Source organism: Myxine glutinosa, chromosome 2, assembly GCF_964187855.1.
Source record: "Myxine glutinosa chromosome 2, kmMyxGlut1.1, whole genome shotgun sequence".
Lineage (NCBI taxonomy): Eukaryota > Metazoa > Chordata > Myxini > Myxiniformes > Myxinidae > Myxine > Myxine glutinosa.
Window position 1 is genome coordinate 80,014,056 of NC_136262.1, and position 17,444 is coordinate 80,031,499.

The following is a 17,444-nucleotide window of genomic DNA, read 5'->3' on the forward strand; positions in this document are numbered from 1 at the left end:
AAAGAAAGGACTAGCCATGACCCAGACTGAGCGTTGTGTCTCTGTCATCCCTCGTCCCCTGGTCAGACCACCTGATGTCTTCAGACTTCTCATAAGTACTTGTTCGATGACTAAATCTGTAGCACACTGATCAAATCTCTCACTGCAAGCGTCACTCCACCTCTCGTTCACGGCTCTCGTTCAATCTGAAAATAAAGTATGATCCACTCATTATAATTGAGTATAATTTTATGTATTTGTTCAGAGGATCGACAGGTTTCAGAAAAATATCATTTTTTTTCTCTTGCAATTAGTGGTGGGTTAGGGGTAAAAGTTCGCTAGAATGACTGGACTACAAAGGTGATCCCCTCCAGCGAGTGTCAGAGCGAGATCAAATCGAAACCCAAACCCCGTTCAGATGACGGGCCCGGTCACACTGCCAAAACCGCTCACAGGCGTAGGCGGCCGAAGCGGCATAAAAAGTCACGTGGTCCAAAACCGTGTCAGGCAAACTCACGGAGGAATGGGAAATCCAAAGGCGCCCTCCAGATATGAACGTTCACTGTTCAGTCGGCGAACTGCAAATTAATCTTCAAACTCCGCGTTGCGCACACACATCCCCGACAGACGACAGGATGGTGTAAAAACTGACGCGTAGCAAAGACCTTTTGCGATGAACAAAGCGCGAGGGTCAAAATGGCCGATGGCTCGTACTTGAGTCGAAACGACCCGGCGATGATTCGTCAGAATCCCAACGCCAAACCTGACCATGCAGGTTTCTCAATCCCAGCGATAACACCTATCGCAGGAATTCCTTTCAAGGACCTCAAAGTTCACTCGCGACTTTCGTTGGACAATGCTCGCCTCACGGAGCTTGAAGCGACTCGCTTCTTGTCCGACTTCACTCGCCCCGCCTCCTTTTTCTCCTTCCGCTTTGTCGTCGTCCGGTTCCGGTTCCGGTTTCATTTAAAACCTTAACCTTTTTACCTTTCGACAACAATAACCGCCATTTCCCTCAAAGCACAATAATTAATAATACATGGAACCAGAAATGTTTCAAGTGGATGAAAACCACAACAGTGGAAGTGATGAATCCGTAACACTTCCCCCCCTCAAGAAAGAAAGTTTGAACAAAGTGAAAACTTTCTTTGTAGGCAAAACTCTCCCAACAAACAAAAGTAAACTCACCCTCAAATCATCAATTCCCGTGAGCAACAGCAACAGCAACAACAACAACAACAACAACATGCATTTTAACGCCATTTTCCCTGCGAGAGCGGGGGTTAGCCAAAATCCCGTGAGCAACAACAACCAATATTTCCCAAAAGTAAAGCAACAAAACTTCAAACAACCTACAGATTTTTCCAAAGTTAGTTCACTCTGGACAAAGCATCCGCAACGACATTGTCCCTGCCCTTTACATGCTCAATTTCCAAGTTGAACTCCTGCAAAGCCAAACTCCATCTCATCAACCTCTGATTTTTATTTTTCATTTTTTGAATGAAGGTTAAGGGGTTGTGATCAGTGAAGACTTTTATAGGAAAAAGGTAGTAGTTCCAAGATACACCTCATAATGCTGAAGCGCTAGCAGGAGCGCAAGGGTCTCTTTATCCACGGTGGCATAATTTGCCTGGTGTTTGTTGAAGTTTTTGGAATAGTAACACACCGGGTGATCCACTCCATCCTCATCTTCCTGTAATAAAACTGCCCCAGCCCCCGCATCACTTGCATCAATGGCCAACTTGAAAGGTGGTTGAAAATCCGGGGCGGCTAGGACAGGAGAGCTCATTAATATTGCTTTGACGTGGGCAAAGGCAGCCTGACATTTGTCATCCCAAACAAATTTGGTCTCTTTCCTCAGCAAATTCGTTAAAGGGGCTACCACATCAGAAAAATTCCTGCAGAACCGCCGGTACCAACCAGCCATACCCAAGAATCTCATAAGCTCCTTCTTCCCTTTTGGAACTTGGAAGCGATCAATGGCTTCTATCTTGGCTGTCACCGGTTGCATCTGACCCTGACCTACTACATGGCCTAGGCACACCACCTGTGCCTTTACAAACTCACTCTTAGATAAGTTGATGGTCAACCCTGCCTCGGTCAGTTTCTTGAAAAATGCATGGATTTGTTTAATATGATCTTCCATGGTCATGGTGTGTATGATGACATCATCCAGATAAGCCTCCACCCCCTCAAGGTCTGCAATAAGCTTATTAATCAGCCGTTGAAATGTAGCAGGCCCGTTTTTCAATCCAAAGGGAAGAACCTTGTACTGATACAACCCATTTGGTGTGACTAAAGCCGATATTTCCTTGGCTCTATCAGTAAGAGGAATCTGCCAATACCCTTTCAGCAAGTCAAACTTAGTTACAAATTTAGCTGGGCCTATTCTATCAATAGTCATCAATCCTCGGGAGGGGATATGAGTCGGTCTTGGTCACTGCATTAACCTGTTTTAAATCCGTACAACAACGAAAACTGCCATCGGGTTTTGGAACCAACACACATGGTGAGCTCTATTCGCTGCTGCTTGGTTCGATGATGTCATTCTCCAACATATACTGAACTTCCTTCCGAAGATACTCAATCTTCACAGGGTTCATCCGGTGGGGGTGTTGTTTCACAGGAGTGGCTTCCCCACCTCAATATCATGATATACCAAGTCAGTACGACCAGGTACATCTGTGAACAAATGTGCAAATTCAAAAATTAAGCTGGATAGTTGTCCTTGTTGTTCCCTTGTCAAATGACCTAATTTCTCATCTAAATGACTCAACACTTCTGTGTTCATCAATCTGGGACAAGCCTGGTCATCAAAGTCATCAAACTTCACACCGGCGTCAACCTCTGTATTCTCTTGCCCCCCGGCTACAGGCACGACAGGTGAGACAGGAACCATTTCTTCCACAGGCTTCCTCTCATGATATTTCTTCAGTCGATTGACATGACACTGCTGCCGCTTTTTCCGTCGGTCGGGAGTTGTCACCACGTAATCTGTCTCATTCACCCTCCTTTCGACTGCATAGGGACCAAAATATCGAGCCTGTATTGGCTGACCTGGAACAGGAGCAACACTAACACTCGGTCCCCAGGACTGAAATTCCTTATCTGAGATTTCTTGTCATGTCTCACTTTCATTTTACCCTGGGTCACTTTCAAGTTCTTCCTCACAACGTCACAAGCCTTTGCTACTCTGTGCCTAACCGTTGACACATACTCCACCACGGTTGACTGTGACTCCTCCTGTAGCCACCGCTCTTTTACCAATTTCAACGGTCCTCGCACTGCGTGTCCAAACACAAGTTCAAAAGGACTGAACCCCAATGACTTCTGAACAGATTCCCTCGTAGCAAACAACAATAAGGGTATTCCTTCATCCCAATCCTTGTCACATTCAAGACACTACGTTCTGATCATATTCTTCAACGTCTGGTGAAACCTTTCCAAGGCCCCTAGGCTCTCGGGATGGTAAGTACTTGATCTTACTTGCTCCACTCCCAACAGGTGTACCACTTGCTGAAAAAGCGTCGACATGAAATTGGAACCCTCATCAGATTGGATGACCTTAGGTTGGCCAACCAAAGTGAAAAATTTAATCAAGGCCTTCGCAATAACTGCCGCAGTAATTTTCCTAAGAGGCACTGCCACTGGGAACCTTGTGGAAGCGCACATGATGGTCAACAAATACTGATGTCCAGCCTTAGTTTTAGGTAGAGGGCCTACACTGTCAATAATGACTCGGCTGAATGGCTCTTCAAAAGCTGGAATTGGTTTTAAAGGGGCGGATGGGATTTTCTGATTTGGTTTTCCCACCAGCTGGCAAGAATGGCAAGATTTGCAGAACTCCGCCACATCACGTCGCAATCCTGGCCAGAAAAAATGTACCAATATTCTGTCACAGGTCTTGTTCACTCCAAGGTGTCCGGCCAAAGGTGTCTCATGTGCCAAACTCAATATCTCCTTCCGGTACGGCGGTGGCACCACAATTTGGTCATGAACTTTCCACTCATCGTTTGCTGGCACCTCCGGTGATCTCCATTTTCTCATGAGTATTTCACCTTTCATGAAGTAACCAACAGGTGTCTTCCTCGCCTCTTCCTCTGTAACGGCTTTACCAATTAAACTCAGGATCTCCGAGTCTCCGTGTTGTTCTTCAACCAGTCTCTTTCGGACCAGCACTGTTTGCTCAACCTCGTTCTCAGATGTCTCCGACAGACACTCCATTTCCTCTTTGGTTCCAGATGCCACCTCTTCCTTAAGTTCCTTGATGTCACTCCCTTTCCTATTACCTCTTTCAGAAGTCTCCTCCAATATCTCTAAGGGACCCAAATCCACCTCGCTTTCCTTCTCCTTCTCTTCAGAGCGCTTTCTACCCATAGCACGAGTCACTGCACAGGATGGAAAGATACCCGGAATCTCCTGCTCTAACCGTGCGGTGTTATTTTCCATACTGGGCTTTTCAACCAACATTGGATTACCAGAAACTCGACCACCGGCGAAATCATTCCCGATAATAAAAGAGATTCCCTCTACAGGAAGAGTGGCTTGTAAACCTACGGTGACCGGTCCTGACACCAAATCAGACTTCAAATGGATGACATGAAGTGGAGCTTTAACAGAGCCACCAACCCCCTGTAAAAGAACACTCACACCCTTCGCAACCAACCCCCTGTAAAAGAACACTCGCACCAGTTGCCGTCTTCTCTGACAATGGCAAAATGCCCTCAAGCATCAAAGATTGATGTGCTCCTGTGTCCCTCAATACCCTAACAGGTCTCTGGTTTGTCAAGTCTCCATCCAGTGACACAAACCCCTCTGAAATAAAAGGTTTGTAACCCTCCTGAACACGGTCGTTCTGTGATGCCGTAACTTTGGCATGGGAACCTTCACAAGGCACTGTCCTCCGAGGACGATTTCTCACATTTGCCAATGCATTTGGAGTTGTACTAGTCTGACTCCGCTCCTGATTTTTCCTTTTCAGGGCATAACATTGGGACATCAAATGTCCAGGTTTCTTGCAAAAAGCGCAAGTAGGCCCGGAGGAAAAACTCGTGGTCTGCCTCGGGCCCCCCGGAAGATAAGTCTGTCTTGGAACTGTAGTCTTCTGATCCCTAAAAGTCGCAGTATCAGATTTGTCCCCATAGTCATCTCTAGGCTGCCTCCACGAATATTTGTTCTCCGCCCTTGATTTACCATAACTCCCCTGGCGAACTCCAGGCAGGAAGTTAGGTTTGTGGAACCCCATCCTGTGTGTCAAGGCATAGTCATCTGCCACGGTTGCTGCCTCATACAACTCTGGTACCTTCTTTTCCTCCAGATGTACTTTAATGTCCTCGTGGACACACTGTTTGAATTCCTCCACCAAAATCAATTGTCGCAACAGTTTGAAGTCTTTCCCAACCCCTTTCGAATCACACCACCGATCAAACATGGTTTCCTTCATTCTGGCAAACTCTACATGGGTCTCACTCTCCCTCTTCCTGGTATTCCGGAATTTTTGCCGGTAAGCTTCAGGGACCAATTCATAGGCTTTGAGAATGGTTTTCTTCACTATCTCATAATCTGCACATTGGTCAATTGGTAGAGCCGAAAAAATATCCTGAGCTTTACCCACCAGAACATTTTGCACTAACATGGTCCAGGACTCCTCAGGCCATTTTAGCATTCCTGCCACTTTCTCAAAGTGTAAAAAAAACTTGGCTACCTCCATTCATTGAAGGGTGGAACCAGCCTCACATGTCTACCAACATCCCAGGTGTTCTGACTAGTTGCCGAACTAGCCGGCATGGATGCTACCTCTCCCCATTCTCTCAATAATTCCAACTTCTTGAGTTCAATTTCCCTCTGACACTCCATGTCACGTTCCTTTAACTCCCTTTCAGCTCTCCTTTCCTCTGCTCTTCTCTCCTCGAGTTCTCTTGCAGCTCTCCTTTCCTCTGCTCTTTCCTCTGCTCTTCTCTCCTCGACTTCTCGTTCCTGCACTGCGCTTTCCTTTTCAGCTCTCCTTTCCTCTGCTTTTAACCTTTCCTGGCTCTGCAGTTGCATCTCCATTTTCCGGAGCTCCACATTTTCTTTTTCCTTGGGTAACCAATCCAAGGCTACCTCTGTCCATGTTCCCTGTCCCACCAGAGATTCTACCACCAATGTCTGCATCTTTGCCTTCTTCATACTAACTCGGACCTCCAAGTTAATATGTCTGGTCAATATCAAGAGTTCCGATTTTTTTTAATGCTTGGAACTGTGCCTCATTAGGGGACGCCGCAAACTGTTCTGCGTCAAACACCATGATGACTATTAGTTAACACCTGTTAACCTTCACGCAAAAATTTTCCAATTTTATTTATTTATTATTTTTGAGAAATTTGGGAATGTCAGAAAATTTTTCCAAATTTGGGAATTCTGGGGAATGTTAGGGAATTCTATCCCGGATGACGACCCAATTTCGAGCCCCCGAGTCAATTGGACGAGCCCCCAATTTCTGTTACGTGCTCCTCCCCGACCCCCTGGTCACGGTGTACCTCCGAGCCCCGAGAGGAGCCACGGCAGAAAAATATGTTATTCTGTGTCAGAAATCAATAGGGAAACCACACCACTGGTTATCAAAAAACAAATATTATATTAAAAATCACACAAGAATAACGATACAACAATGATAGCAATCAACAATACAATCAACACATCTTATGATGGTACCATCAGCTGGGGTAAGATAACTCACTGTGCTCCAATTGATTGAAAAAGAACACTCCCCAATGTCTCTATAACTCAAAGGTGATCCCCTCCAGCGAGTGTCAGATCGAGGTCAAATCGAAACCCGAACCCCATTCAGATGACGGGCCCAGTCACACTGCCAAAACCGCTCACAGGCGTAGGCGGCCGAAGCGGCATAAAAAGTCACGTGGTCCAAAACCGTGTCAGGCAAACTCACGGAGGAATGGGAAATCCAAAGGCGCCCTCCAGATATGAACGTTCACTGTTCAGTCGGCGAACCGCAAATTAATCTTCAAACTCCGCGTTGCCCACACACATCCCCGACAGACGACAGGATGGTGAAAAAACTGACGCGTAGCAAAGACCTTTTGCGATGAACAAAGCACGAGGGTCAAAATGGCCGACGGCTCGTACTTGAGTCGAAACGACCCGGCGATGATTCGTCAGAATCCCAACGCCAAACCTGACCATGCAGGTTTCTCAATCCCAGCGATAACACCTTTCGCAGGAATTCCTTTCAAGGAACTCAAAGTTCACTCGCGACTTTCGTTCGACAATGCTCGCCACGGAGCTTGAAGCGACTCGCTTCTTGTCCGACTTCACTCGCCCCGCCTCCTTTTTCTCCTTCCGCTTCGTCGTCGTCCGGTTCCGGTTTCATTTAAAACCTTAACCTTTTTACCTTTCGACAACAATAACCGCCATTTCCCTCAAACCACAATAATAATAATACATGGAACCAGAAATGTTTCAAGTGGATGAAAACCACAACAGCGGAAGTGATGAATCCGAAACAATATAAAGACATTTTCATGAAGTTGGGCTAAAAATCGTTGATGCAAGATGGGAGTGAGGAGTCGACTTTATAAAAATAAAATAAAAGAAAAAAAAGAATATATATATATAGTATATACACTACATGACCAAAAGTATGCGGACACCCCTTCTAATTAGTGGATTTGGCTGTTTCAGCCACACCCATTGCTGACAGGTATATATAATCAAGTACACAGCCATGCAATCTCCATAGACAAACATTGGCAGTAGAATGGGCCGTACTGAAGAGCTCAGTGACTTTCAACGTGGCACCGTCATGGGATGCCACCTTTCCAACAAGCCAGTTCGTCAAATTTCTGCCCTGCTAGAGCTACCCCGGTCAACTGTAAGGGCTGTTATTGTGAAGTGGAAACGTCTAGGAGCAACAACAGCTCAGCCGTGAAGTGGTAGGCCACACAAGCTCATAGAACGGGACCGCCGAGTGCTGAAGTGCATAGTGCGTAAAAATCGTCTGCCGTTGGTTGCAACACTCGCTACCAAGTTACAAACTGCCTCTGGAAGCAACGTCAACACAACAACTGTTCGGGGGGAGCTTCATGAAATGGGTTTCCATAGCCGAGCAGCTGCACACAAGCCTAAGATCACCGTGCGCAATGCCAGGCATTGGCTAGATTATTTATTCTCCAATGCTATACTTGTAATTTTGACCATTACAGTTGACCTTGCTATGCACTGCACATTTGGAAGTTTTTTTTTTTTGTATACAGAATCGAGGCTCGTGAAAGAGCTAACATTTATCACTCAAAAAAATCAAACAGACACATAAAGTATATAATAAGGGGAGCGGTAGACAAGATGGGGAGAGAAGGAGAAGCACACAAACACAACATTTGAGAGCAGGGACATCGGGAGATCTGTTGGAGGGAGGGAGCTTGGGGGGAGGAGGCATGAGAAGGGGGGTGGGGTGGGAGAAGTATAAAACACAAGGATACTGCAAGGACTTCCAGGAAAGAAGTTGGTATTTCAAAAAAGTGGATCTGGGGTGAAATTAGCGGGGGTAGAAAAGATCAAGGTTTTGGATGGGGGAAGATAAGAGATGGTGGTGAACAGCTGTTTTGAAGACCTGGAGGGTGGAGTGGGATTGAAGAGAGTGTGGGAGTTTGTTCCAGAGGAAGGAGAAAAGAGGAGTGAAGGTGAGCAGAGAGTCTTGATTTTGGCAGTTTAACCATAAGAGGGTTGCAGGCAGATCTTGTGCGACCTGTAGGAATATTTGGGGGACAGAGCCCAGAGAGAGCTGGGGGAGCAAGGCCGGAGAGGAGTCGGTTGAAGACAGAAAGGCCACCAAACCTGCCTGCGGTGAGTAAGTGAAAGGCCCTCGGAATTAGCTTCATCACGGGAGATTCCAATGATTCTGAAAGCTTTGGTTTCAACAGCGTGAAGCCGAGCTAGGTGAGAGGCAGGAGCACCGGCCCAGAGGGGTGAACAGTATTCCAAAAAGTTGTTTTTAAGTTAATTGAATACAGTACAGCTGTACTCTGGTGTAAGCAGTTGCTCTCATTGAAGAGTGCAATCGTCTCCTGACAAGGGATGAACAGCAAACCCAGTATCTGCTTCAAGTTGTGACAGAACATCGCAAGAGGTTTCCTGATTGCAGGAAATCAACGCTTATCAGGCAACAATGAGTGGCTGGCAACCAGGAGTCACTGTGCAACCCCTAAAACTTGATGTATTCAAAACATATTTCACATGCAGAAGTTTTACCTCAATACCAAAAAAATTAAAGGTTAGGAGTAAAACAATTAAAAGAATTTTTTTTTTCCTTATGTCGATAAGAACCACCCGAATATATATTCTTGATAAAAAGACACATTCAGCACTATGGGATATTATTTTTATGATGACATAATTTGGAATTAAGAAGTACTCAGATTGTCTAGTTTTATGCCAACATAGAATGTGGATATGTGAAAAATTACAGCTTCTTTCAACGAATATATCAAGTTTCGTAAACAGTTGGATGCAATTGCGCAATAATGAGTGTTGAATTAAATTAAGTCCAACTAATGTTGTAAGAGTAAGTCTCGAAACTAATAATGCATTCAATGCCTTAAGAATATCTGTATGATAAATCTCTATAAGTAGGTGTATAAGAGCACGGTCCAAAGGGGGTATGGAATGACCTACATGTGAATTTTAACAAGTTAGGAATTGAACTCGAGTCCAAACCCCAATTTTGTAACTGATGCATTCCACGAAACCGGTACGATTTGCGGTCCCTCTGACCTTTTTAAGTGTATTTTATCCATCGGGTCACCAAAATCAAATTTTAAAAGCTTTTTATCATCAATTGAAATGTTCCCTTTAATATTTTGTAAACAAATTACATACATTTTATCTTTATATCATAAATTATCTTGCTTTTTTCAGTAGACACCACCTATTTTGTCCATTTTTTCATGTCCCCCTTGGCCTTCGATGAAAGTGGACTTGAGATATGACTACTAAAAATGTTTAAAAAATCATAAATTTTGCCATTGACATACAATTGTATCTGTGCTTTATTGCTGGTCATGTTTACTTTTTTAATAAATAGATGATTAATCATTAAAATAGCATTATATAGTTCTGTCCCCCAGTCGCACTCAACCCCGTTACACAAGTCATTCCCCCCTCCATAAAAATAATGGACTGGCCCTTTAAGTGACATCACCAACAGGAAGTGGCATTCTACAAGTGTTCTGAACAAGATGCTGCAGAGAGAGGTAACTTCCCACCTTTTTGTCCAATGTTTTATAGTAATTTAAACTTTCATAGTGTGGTCGTAAAGCTTAACAGCTCAACTCTGTTACATGTAATAAAGATAGAAAAAAATTATTTGGGAAAATTATCTTTGTTATTTCAACAATATATTGGATTTCTTACTATCATGCATGCCATGTGGTCTCCCCTTAATCAACACAGGTAGAGTAGTGGCCACCTTGAGTAAAAAATCACAACCCCGTTACACTCAACCCCGTTATTAGTTTCATCATAACAGGGTTGTGAGATTGTGACGGGGTTGTGTTTTTAACACTGGTTGTGAAGTTATCATATTATTTAAATTAATTATTATATTTCATCAACATTCTTATACTACATGCATATGCATGCATGCTATTCTTATACTACAACCCCATCAACATTCTTATACTAAAAAAATCACAACCCCGTTACACTCAACCCCGTTATTAGTTTCATCATAACAGGGTTGTGAGATTGTGACGGGGTTGTGTTTTTAACACTTTGGTTGTGAAGTTATCATATTATTTAAATTAATTATTATATTTCATCAACATTCTTATACTACATGCATATGCATACATGCTATTCTTATACTACTTATACATGTTCCGTCAATTAATAAAAGTTTATGTACATGTAACAAGCACAAAGTGTGTTTTGCACTAAAACAGGTATTTAGTTAAGTTACCCTGAAGCCTTGCAAATCTTGTTTGACCAGAGGTCAAACAAGATTTGGTTCTTATGCCTGAGACTGCAGGTTGGTTTTGCACTGCACATGTACACACACACAAACACACACACACACACACACACACACACACCACAAAATTGCACTTGTTTTATTTTGATGACCTACCTGTATTCAGTCTCATGTTTACATTTTACTGCACAGTACAGTATATTGTTGTTATTTTGTTTGTTGGTATTTAGTTAAGTTAGCCTGAGGCCTTGCAAATCTTGTTTGACCAGAGGCTTGGTTCTTATGCCTGAGACTGCAGGTTGGTTTTGCACTGCACATGTACACACACACACACACACACACACACACACACACACACACACACACACACACACACACACACACACACACACACACACACACACATCACAAAACTGCACAAGTTGTTTTATTTTGATGACCTATTCAGTCTCATGTTTACATTTTACTGTACAGTATATTGTTGTTATCATCAGTGTTAATAAAATTCAGTTAAATTAAAATGTATGTCTATTGTTCTTCTTAAATGGTTGCATAATGAAATACAATGTTTATAGAAAATATTACATAGAATTTGAGATTAAAAACAACTATTTATGTTAAGCTGTATTTGTCTCTTCAACCCCGTTTACCACCTTCAACCCTGTTATCCGAGTCTCAACCCTGTCACGCCTATATTTTTTGTGATTTATTTCTTTAGATTTTATGAAAATGTATGTAATGTTTGTTGAACTCTGTCAGAAATGTTCAGAGCAATCATAACAATACCTTTTTTAGTTAAAAGTCAGATGCTAAAGTAGATTTTTGATAAAAAACAGAATCAAAGAATCAAAAATGTGGCACATTTGAAGCTTTAGTATAACAAAAGTGGGAGAATTGATGTACTTTTTATATTTCCAATTATTTAATTAGTGTGAGGGACATTTGATGAATAGGAAAATGTTTGTTTAATTACAAATACAGTTCATAATCATATTCAAACAGCTTCCAGAGTGTCCATAACGGGGTTGAGAAAATATAGTGCCGTATCATAAAATAATGACCAATAATAATAGGGATTTAATGCTTGAGATGGGAAAATATTTTTTTCTGCAAGTTTAATATGTCCTTAATGTTGTGGGGTATTCAGAAAAGTGAAACATTTGGGTCATTTAAAAAAATTTCAAAATCCAAATCGTACCGGTTTCGTGGAATGACTCAACTATTTATTGATGGAGCAAAAAGGAAGCATCACAGAAAATGATGGAAAGGAATGATTTATATGTCCTACCAGCAGAATTTTGACACTTTAATTGTTCTCTGACCTGCAGGTCTAAATTTACTTACAAACGCCAAGGTGGTCATATTAAGGCCCTAACTTTTTGCCAGGCTTCACAATGCCTCGCTACGGCTTCAGACAATGGATCTATCCATGTCCTCTGCATGGAAACTGCTGGACTGGCAAGCAAGATCCAGCTCTCCAAATCCAGGTGATGTACCAAATGTTTTTAACAAAGTACATACTTTGTATAATGCTTCAGTAAAGTCTGTTGCCTCTAAGAGAAACCCGAATGTGATTTGGTGGGAACAAAACCCTGAACATTAAAATTTCGATGACGAGCAGATTTGAATATCTCGAATGGAAAAACGACAGACTTTGTCCAATCTAGTTATCAACTATCAAAGGCCAGAAAAGACTGAATGTCAGCAATTGCAACAAAAGGAAAGGATGGAAATGGTGGTGAGCTTCTCCCCAGTAAATATTTGTCAGAACTATTTATAAGGTGCCAGAAAGAAAATATAAACATCCCACAACTTGGAAAAACTCTGGACTTTTAGTAATCCACCTAAACAAGGAGACAAGATTGACTTTCCAATCAGTGTGTGCTCCAGTATAAAGAAATTATATTTTGTATTTAGAAGTATCATAGTCAAGGTATGGCATGAGCTTGGTGCCATCAGACCTCACCCCTTGTAAAGGGAAGAGGAGGAGACCAACAAATAAAATTTACAACATCTATCTATAATTCCAGTAATCTCTGTCTGTACGTTTGTTTGTCTGTGACCGCTGTTTCTCGACAACCACGGGTCCGATATACTTGAAACTTGCCAGGTATATTGCTGGGGACCCGAGGATGTGCCTTTTCAAGGTTTCATATTAATCGGACAATTACTTACCGAGCTATGTCCAAAAAACGATTCAACCAATCAGAGAGCAGCGAACGATCGCGTGTGCCGAACGTGGCGGGCACACTCTGCCTCGGATGGCACATTTGAGAGCGTATTCATTTATTTCACGTTTGCAAACTATGTTGGCGTTAAACTATGTTTTACAACTAATAAAAACGAATTTGCGATTCATTCGCTTTCCTGCGCGTTTGTGCACGCGATGGCGATTTCTTTACCAAACTCCGGAAGCCGTTCGCTTTGGACCAAACCATTGCATGTAAATAGAGGGGGGGGATTGTCACCACTCGCAAGCCGTTCGCTTTGGACCAAACCATTTCATGTAAATAGAGGGGGGGGATATAATTTTAGATATAGATATAGTACGGGCATGCCCTAGTTTATCAAAAGCTGACTCATGCTTGAACTGAACAACAACCAACCATTGGAAGACAGTAGGGTTTACAAGCAGATGCTTAACAATGGATGGCCTTCAAACAATAATTCAGAATTATGATTAAACTATCAACCCCTGGACAGAAAATATAATTGCTCTTATGCCAGTACAGTATTTATTGAATACTAGGCGTGCCTACCAGTCGCTTCGCTGATAGGTTAATCATAAGACAGCAAGTTGTACTTTACAAACATATTGCATGTCCATGTACAAGTCTCAATAAAAAAAAAAAGTGAAATGCAATATTTTTTTACAACATGTTGTTGTTGCTGTCATTGTTTGTGTGCTCTTATTTGCACTTTTATAAATAAATAAAAATTGATATTGCTTTGCAAAATATTACTATATATAACTGTTTGTGTTCCTTCCCTGTCCTTTCAAAAGGTTTCTGCTGTCATAGAATAAATGTTACTGTTAATAATAAACTACGCTACATTGGCCTCCCATTCTTGCTTCTTCTTAATGCCGGAAAGAGGGCTTTTAAAATGGGCATATTTATAATTAATGGACACTAATTTTGTCCAAGTAAATTGGTTGTTAGCTTTCCAACGGTACCATTTTTTATGATTCTATGACAGTAGGAACCGCTAGAGTTTGGTCATGCTGCTTTTTCTTCTTTACATTATCTCCCCTCTGGGATGGTGCTCCTGCCTTACACCGAGCTCAGCTTCACGCTGTAGAAACCAAGACTTTTAGAATCATTGGTAGCTCCTCCGATTAAGCCGACTATGAGGGCCTTTCACTCGCTCACTGCGGGGAAGTTGCTGGTCTTTCTATCTTCTACCAACTCCTCTTCAGCCTAGCTCTCACACCTATGTCTGTGCTCTGTCCCCCAAATATTCCTTCACTACACACAAGATCCGTCAGTAACCCTCTTTTGGTGAAACTACCAAAATAAATGCTCTCCGCTCACCTTCATTCCTTCATTCCTTTTTTTCCCGCCCCTGGAACAAACTCCCACACTCTCTTCAATCCCACTCCTCCCTCCAGGTCTTCAAAACAGCTGTTCACCACCATCTCTTATCTTCCCCCATCCAAAACCTTGATCTTGTCTACTCCCATGAATACACCCCAAATCCACATTTTTCAAATTTCGACTTCGTTCCTGAAATTCCTAGTAGTGTCCATTTGTTTTATACGTTACACATCCCCCCCTAACCCACCTCCCTCTCCCCCCAGCCCTACTGATGTCCCTGTTCTCTACTGTTGTTGTGCTTGTATGCTTCCCTCTGTCACCCCCTCTTGTCTCCTGCTCCCTTTATTATATGTTTATGTGTGTTTCTGTCTGTTTTATGTGTTAGTTCTTACACGAGCCTCGACTTTGTATACAAAAAATAAAAAAACAGACAGATGCGTCTCCTTTTAGTGATAGATTAAAACCCCTTCAACAGTGTTGAAAAGCCATCATCCAAGCTCTGCGTCGATTAAATATCAACTGTTCGACTTCGTATTCTCTCAATTTCCCCCCTCTCACTCCCCCTCCTCAAAGCGTCCTCCCCGCTTCTTCCCCCTTCCAACTCTCAGCTCCATCTCCCCCAACCTTCTGCCTCGCTCTTCCCCCTCCTCAAATAACTCCTCATTGTACCTCACCCAATCACCATCAAACCTTTTGTCCGCCCCATCCTTCCCTTTCTCCGAGCTATTCTGAAATCTCTGACACACCTTCAACAGCTCTCCCTACTTCTTCCACCTCTTCCACATCTTACCCTACCCCTCCTCCCCCCTGTTCTGTATCCGATGCTCCCCCTTCCTCTTCATTAACTGTATGGACCTCAAACATCCGGGGTCTACGTTCAAACTTAACTGATCTCTCCATACAGGTTGCTTCTGACAAACCAGACGTGATCTGCTTAACAGAAACTTTCCTCCTTCATGATGTCTCTGATTCCTTAGTATCTCTCCCGGGTTACTCCCTCCTCCGGTATGATAGACCTGAGCCTCGTCCTGGAGGTGGGGTTGCTATCTTTATCAAAAACTCTCTTCCTCACTCGCCCTGCACTGCACTCTCTCCACCTCACCCCCAGGAATACCTCTGGCTACGGCTTCCCCTTCGCTCCCACCTCTTGTTCATATGTGTGTTATACCGTCCACCAAACAGTGATGACTCCATCGACATCTCGCTGTCTGATAATATGGACCAACTTCTATCTACTCATCCCAACTCTCTCTCTTCCTCATATGTGGTGATTTCAATTGTCACCATGCCAGTTGGCTGGGTGTGGGTACCTCTCTCACCAGCCATGCCTCCTCAGCAAAGGACTTCTGTGACTCACTGGGACTGACACAATCTGTCAATTTCCCGACCCGGATCTCAGTCAACGGAGCATCTTCTCTTCTGGACTTGGTTATGACTAACTTCCCTGAAAATGTCTGCTGCTCTTCTTCTGCCTCTGCTCCAATCGGCTCATCTGATCATGTGCTTGTTAAAGTGGACATCTCTCTGACCCTTCTCAGGGAGCCTGCTCAGCTTTGACGAGTCTGGCATTTCACTCAGGCCAACTGGCACGGTCTTCAAGCAGCCATCAATCATCTGGACTGGTCTCCCATCTCAACCACCTCTGACATCAACTCATCCTGGGAATTCTTCCAAAGTAAATTGCTCTCTCTCATGCACAGATTTATCCCATCTCGTCTAAAGTTGTCATACCCTTCCTCCCGTCCATGGTACACGGAATCTTGTGGTGAGGCTGTTGCCCAGAAACAACTTTCCTTCGTCTCCTGGAAAGCAAATCCAACGGAAGGAAATCTCATTTCCTTTCCCAAAGCCCGAAACAAGTGTGTGTCCACCCTCAGTAGAGCCAGGAAACAATATCTCTCCGTTCTCAAGACTGAACTCTCTTATCTGTCTCCCTCTTCCAAATCCTGGTGGCATCTGGTCAAATCTGTTTCTGGTGTTTGTTCCCCCTCCATCCCCTCCCTTACCTCAAATGGCTACACAGCTGACTCCGCACGTGAAAAAGCTGAATGCCTCACCTCTGTGTTTGCCTCTAAATCTTGTGTCCCAAACCCATCCCTCTCTGTACCCACCGTACCCAGTCATACCCAGCTGCTCCTCGACTCCGTGTCCTTTCCTCCTGACAAGGTGGAAAAGTTTCTGTCAACCCTCCACTCTGATTCTGCAACTGGACCTGACGGCATCAGCCCACGGGTCCTAAAATCCTGTTCTTCTGCTCTTTCACTCCCTCTCTCTGTTCTCTTCACCCTCTCTTTTGCTCAAGGTCAACTGCCATCTGCTTGGAAATCAGCCAACATCACCGCTTTGCACAAAAAGGTGCAAAAACAGATCCTAGCAACTACAGACCAATCAGCCTTCTCCCAATTATCAGCAAAGTCATGGAATCCATCATTGCTTCGGATATGAAATCTTTCCTCTTCTCCAATGGCTTGATCTCTGATCATCAATTTGGTTTCAGACCAGGTCACTCTACTCTGGACATGCTGCTTCTGCTGTCTCAACAATGGATGGAGGTCCTCAATGCCAAACAGGAAATTAGAGCTGTCTCCCTCGACATATCACATGCCTTCGATACGGTCTGGCACCCCGCTCTGCTCAACAAACTCTCCTCCTTTGGTATCCATGGAAATCTCCACGCATGGCTGGCGGACTTCCTCTCTAGTCGTAGTCAACGTGTGGCCCTGAATGGGTTTCTCTCATCTCCTCTTCCTGTTCAGGCTGGAGTTCCCCAAGGCAGTGTTCTGCGCCTTGTGCTTTTTCTGGTCTTCATCAATGATGTCTCTGACTCTCTTGAAAATCCTCTCTATATCTTTGCTGATGACTCCACTCTTGCCGCTCCATTCCTCATCCCTCGGATCGGCAGTCTGCAGCCTCCTCACTCTCTGCAGACCTGGACAAAATCACAGACTGGCCAAACAAGTGGA

The 17,444-nt window shown here is 43.6% G+C and overlaps 1 protein-coding gene across 1 annotated transcript in view; it reads left to right on the forward strand.

The window, feature by feature from the left end:
• The window catches only part of LOC144890779 (phosphoinositide 3-kinase regulatory subunit 4-like), a 66,815-nt gene that overhangs the window by 2,691 nt on the left and 46,680 nt on the right, over window positions 1-17,444 (forward strand). The window contains exon 2 of the mRNA XM_078772605.1: window positions 12,274-12,432. Coding sequence (XP_078628731.1) covers window positions 12,274-12,432 — 159 coding nt within the window. The remainder of the gene's footprint in view (window positions 1-12,273; window positions 12,433-17,444) is intronic.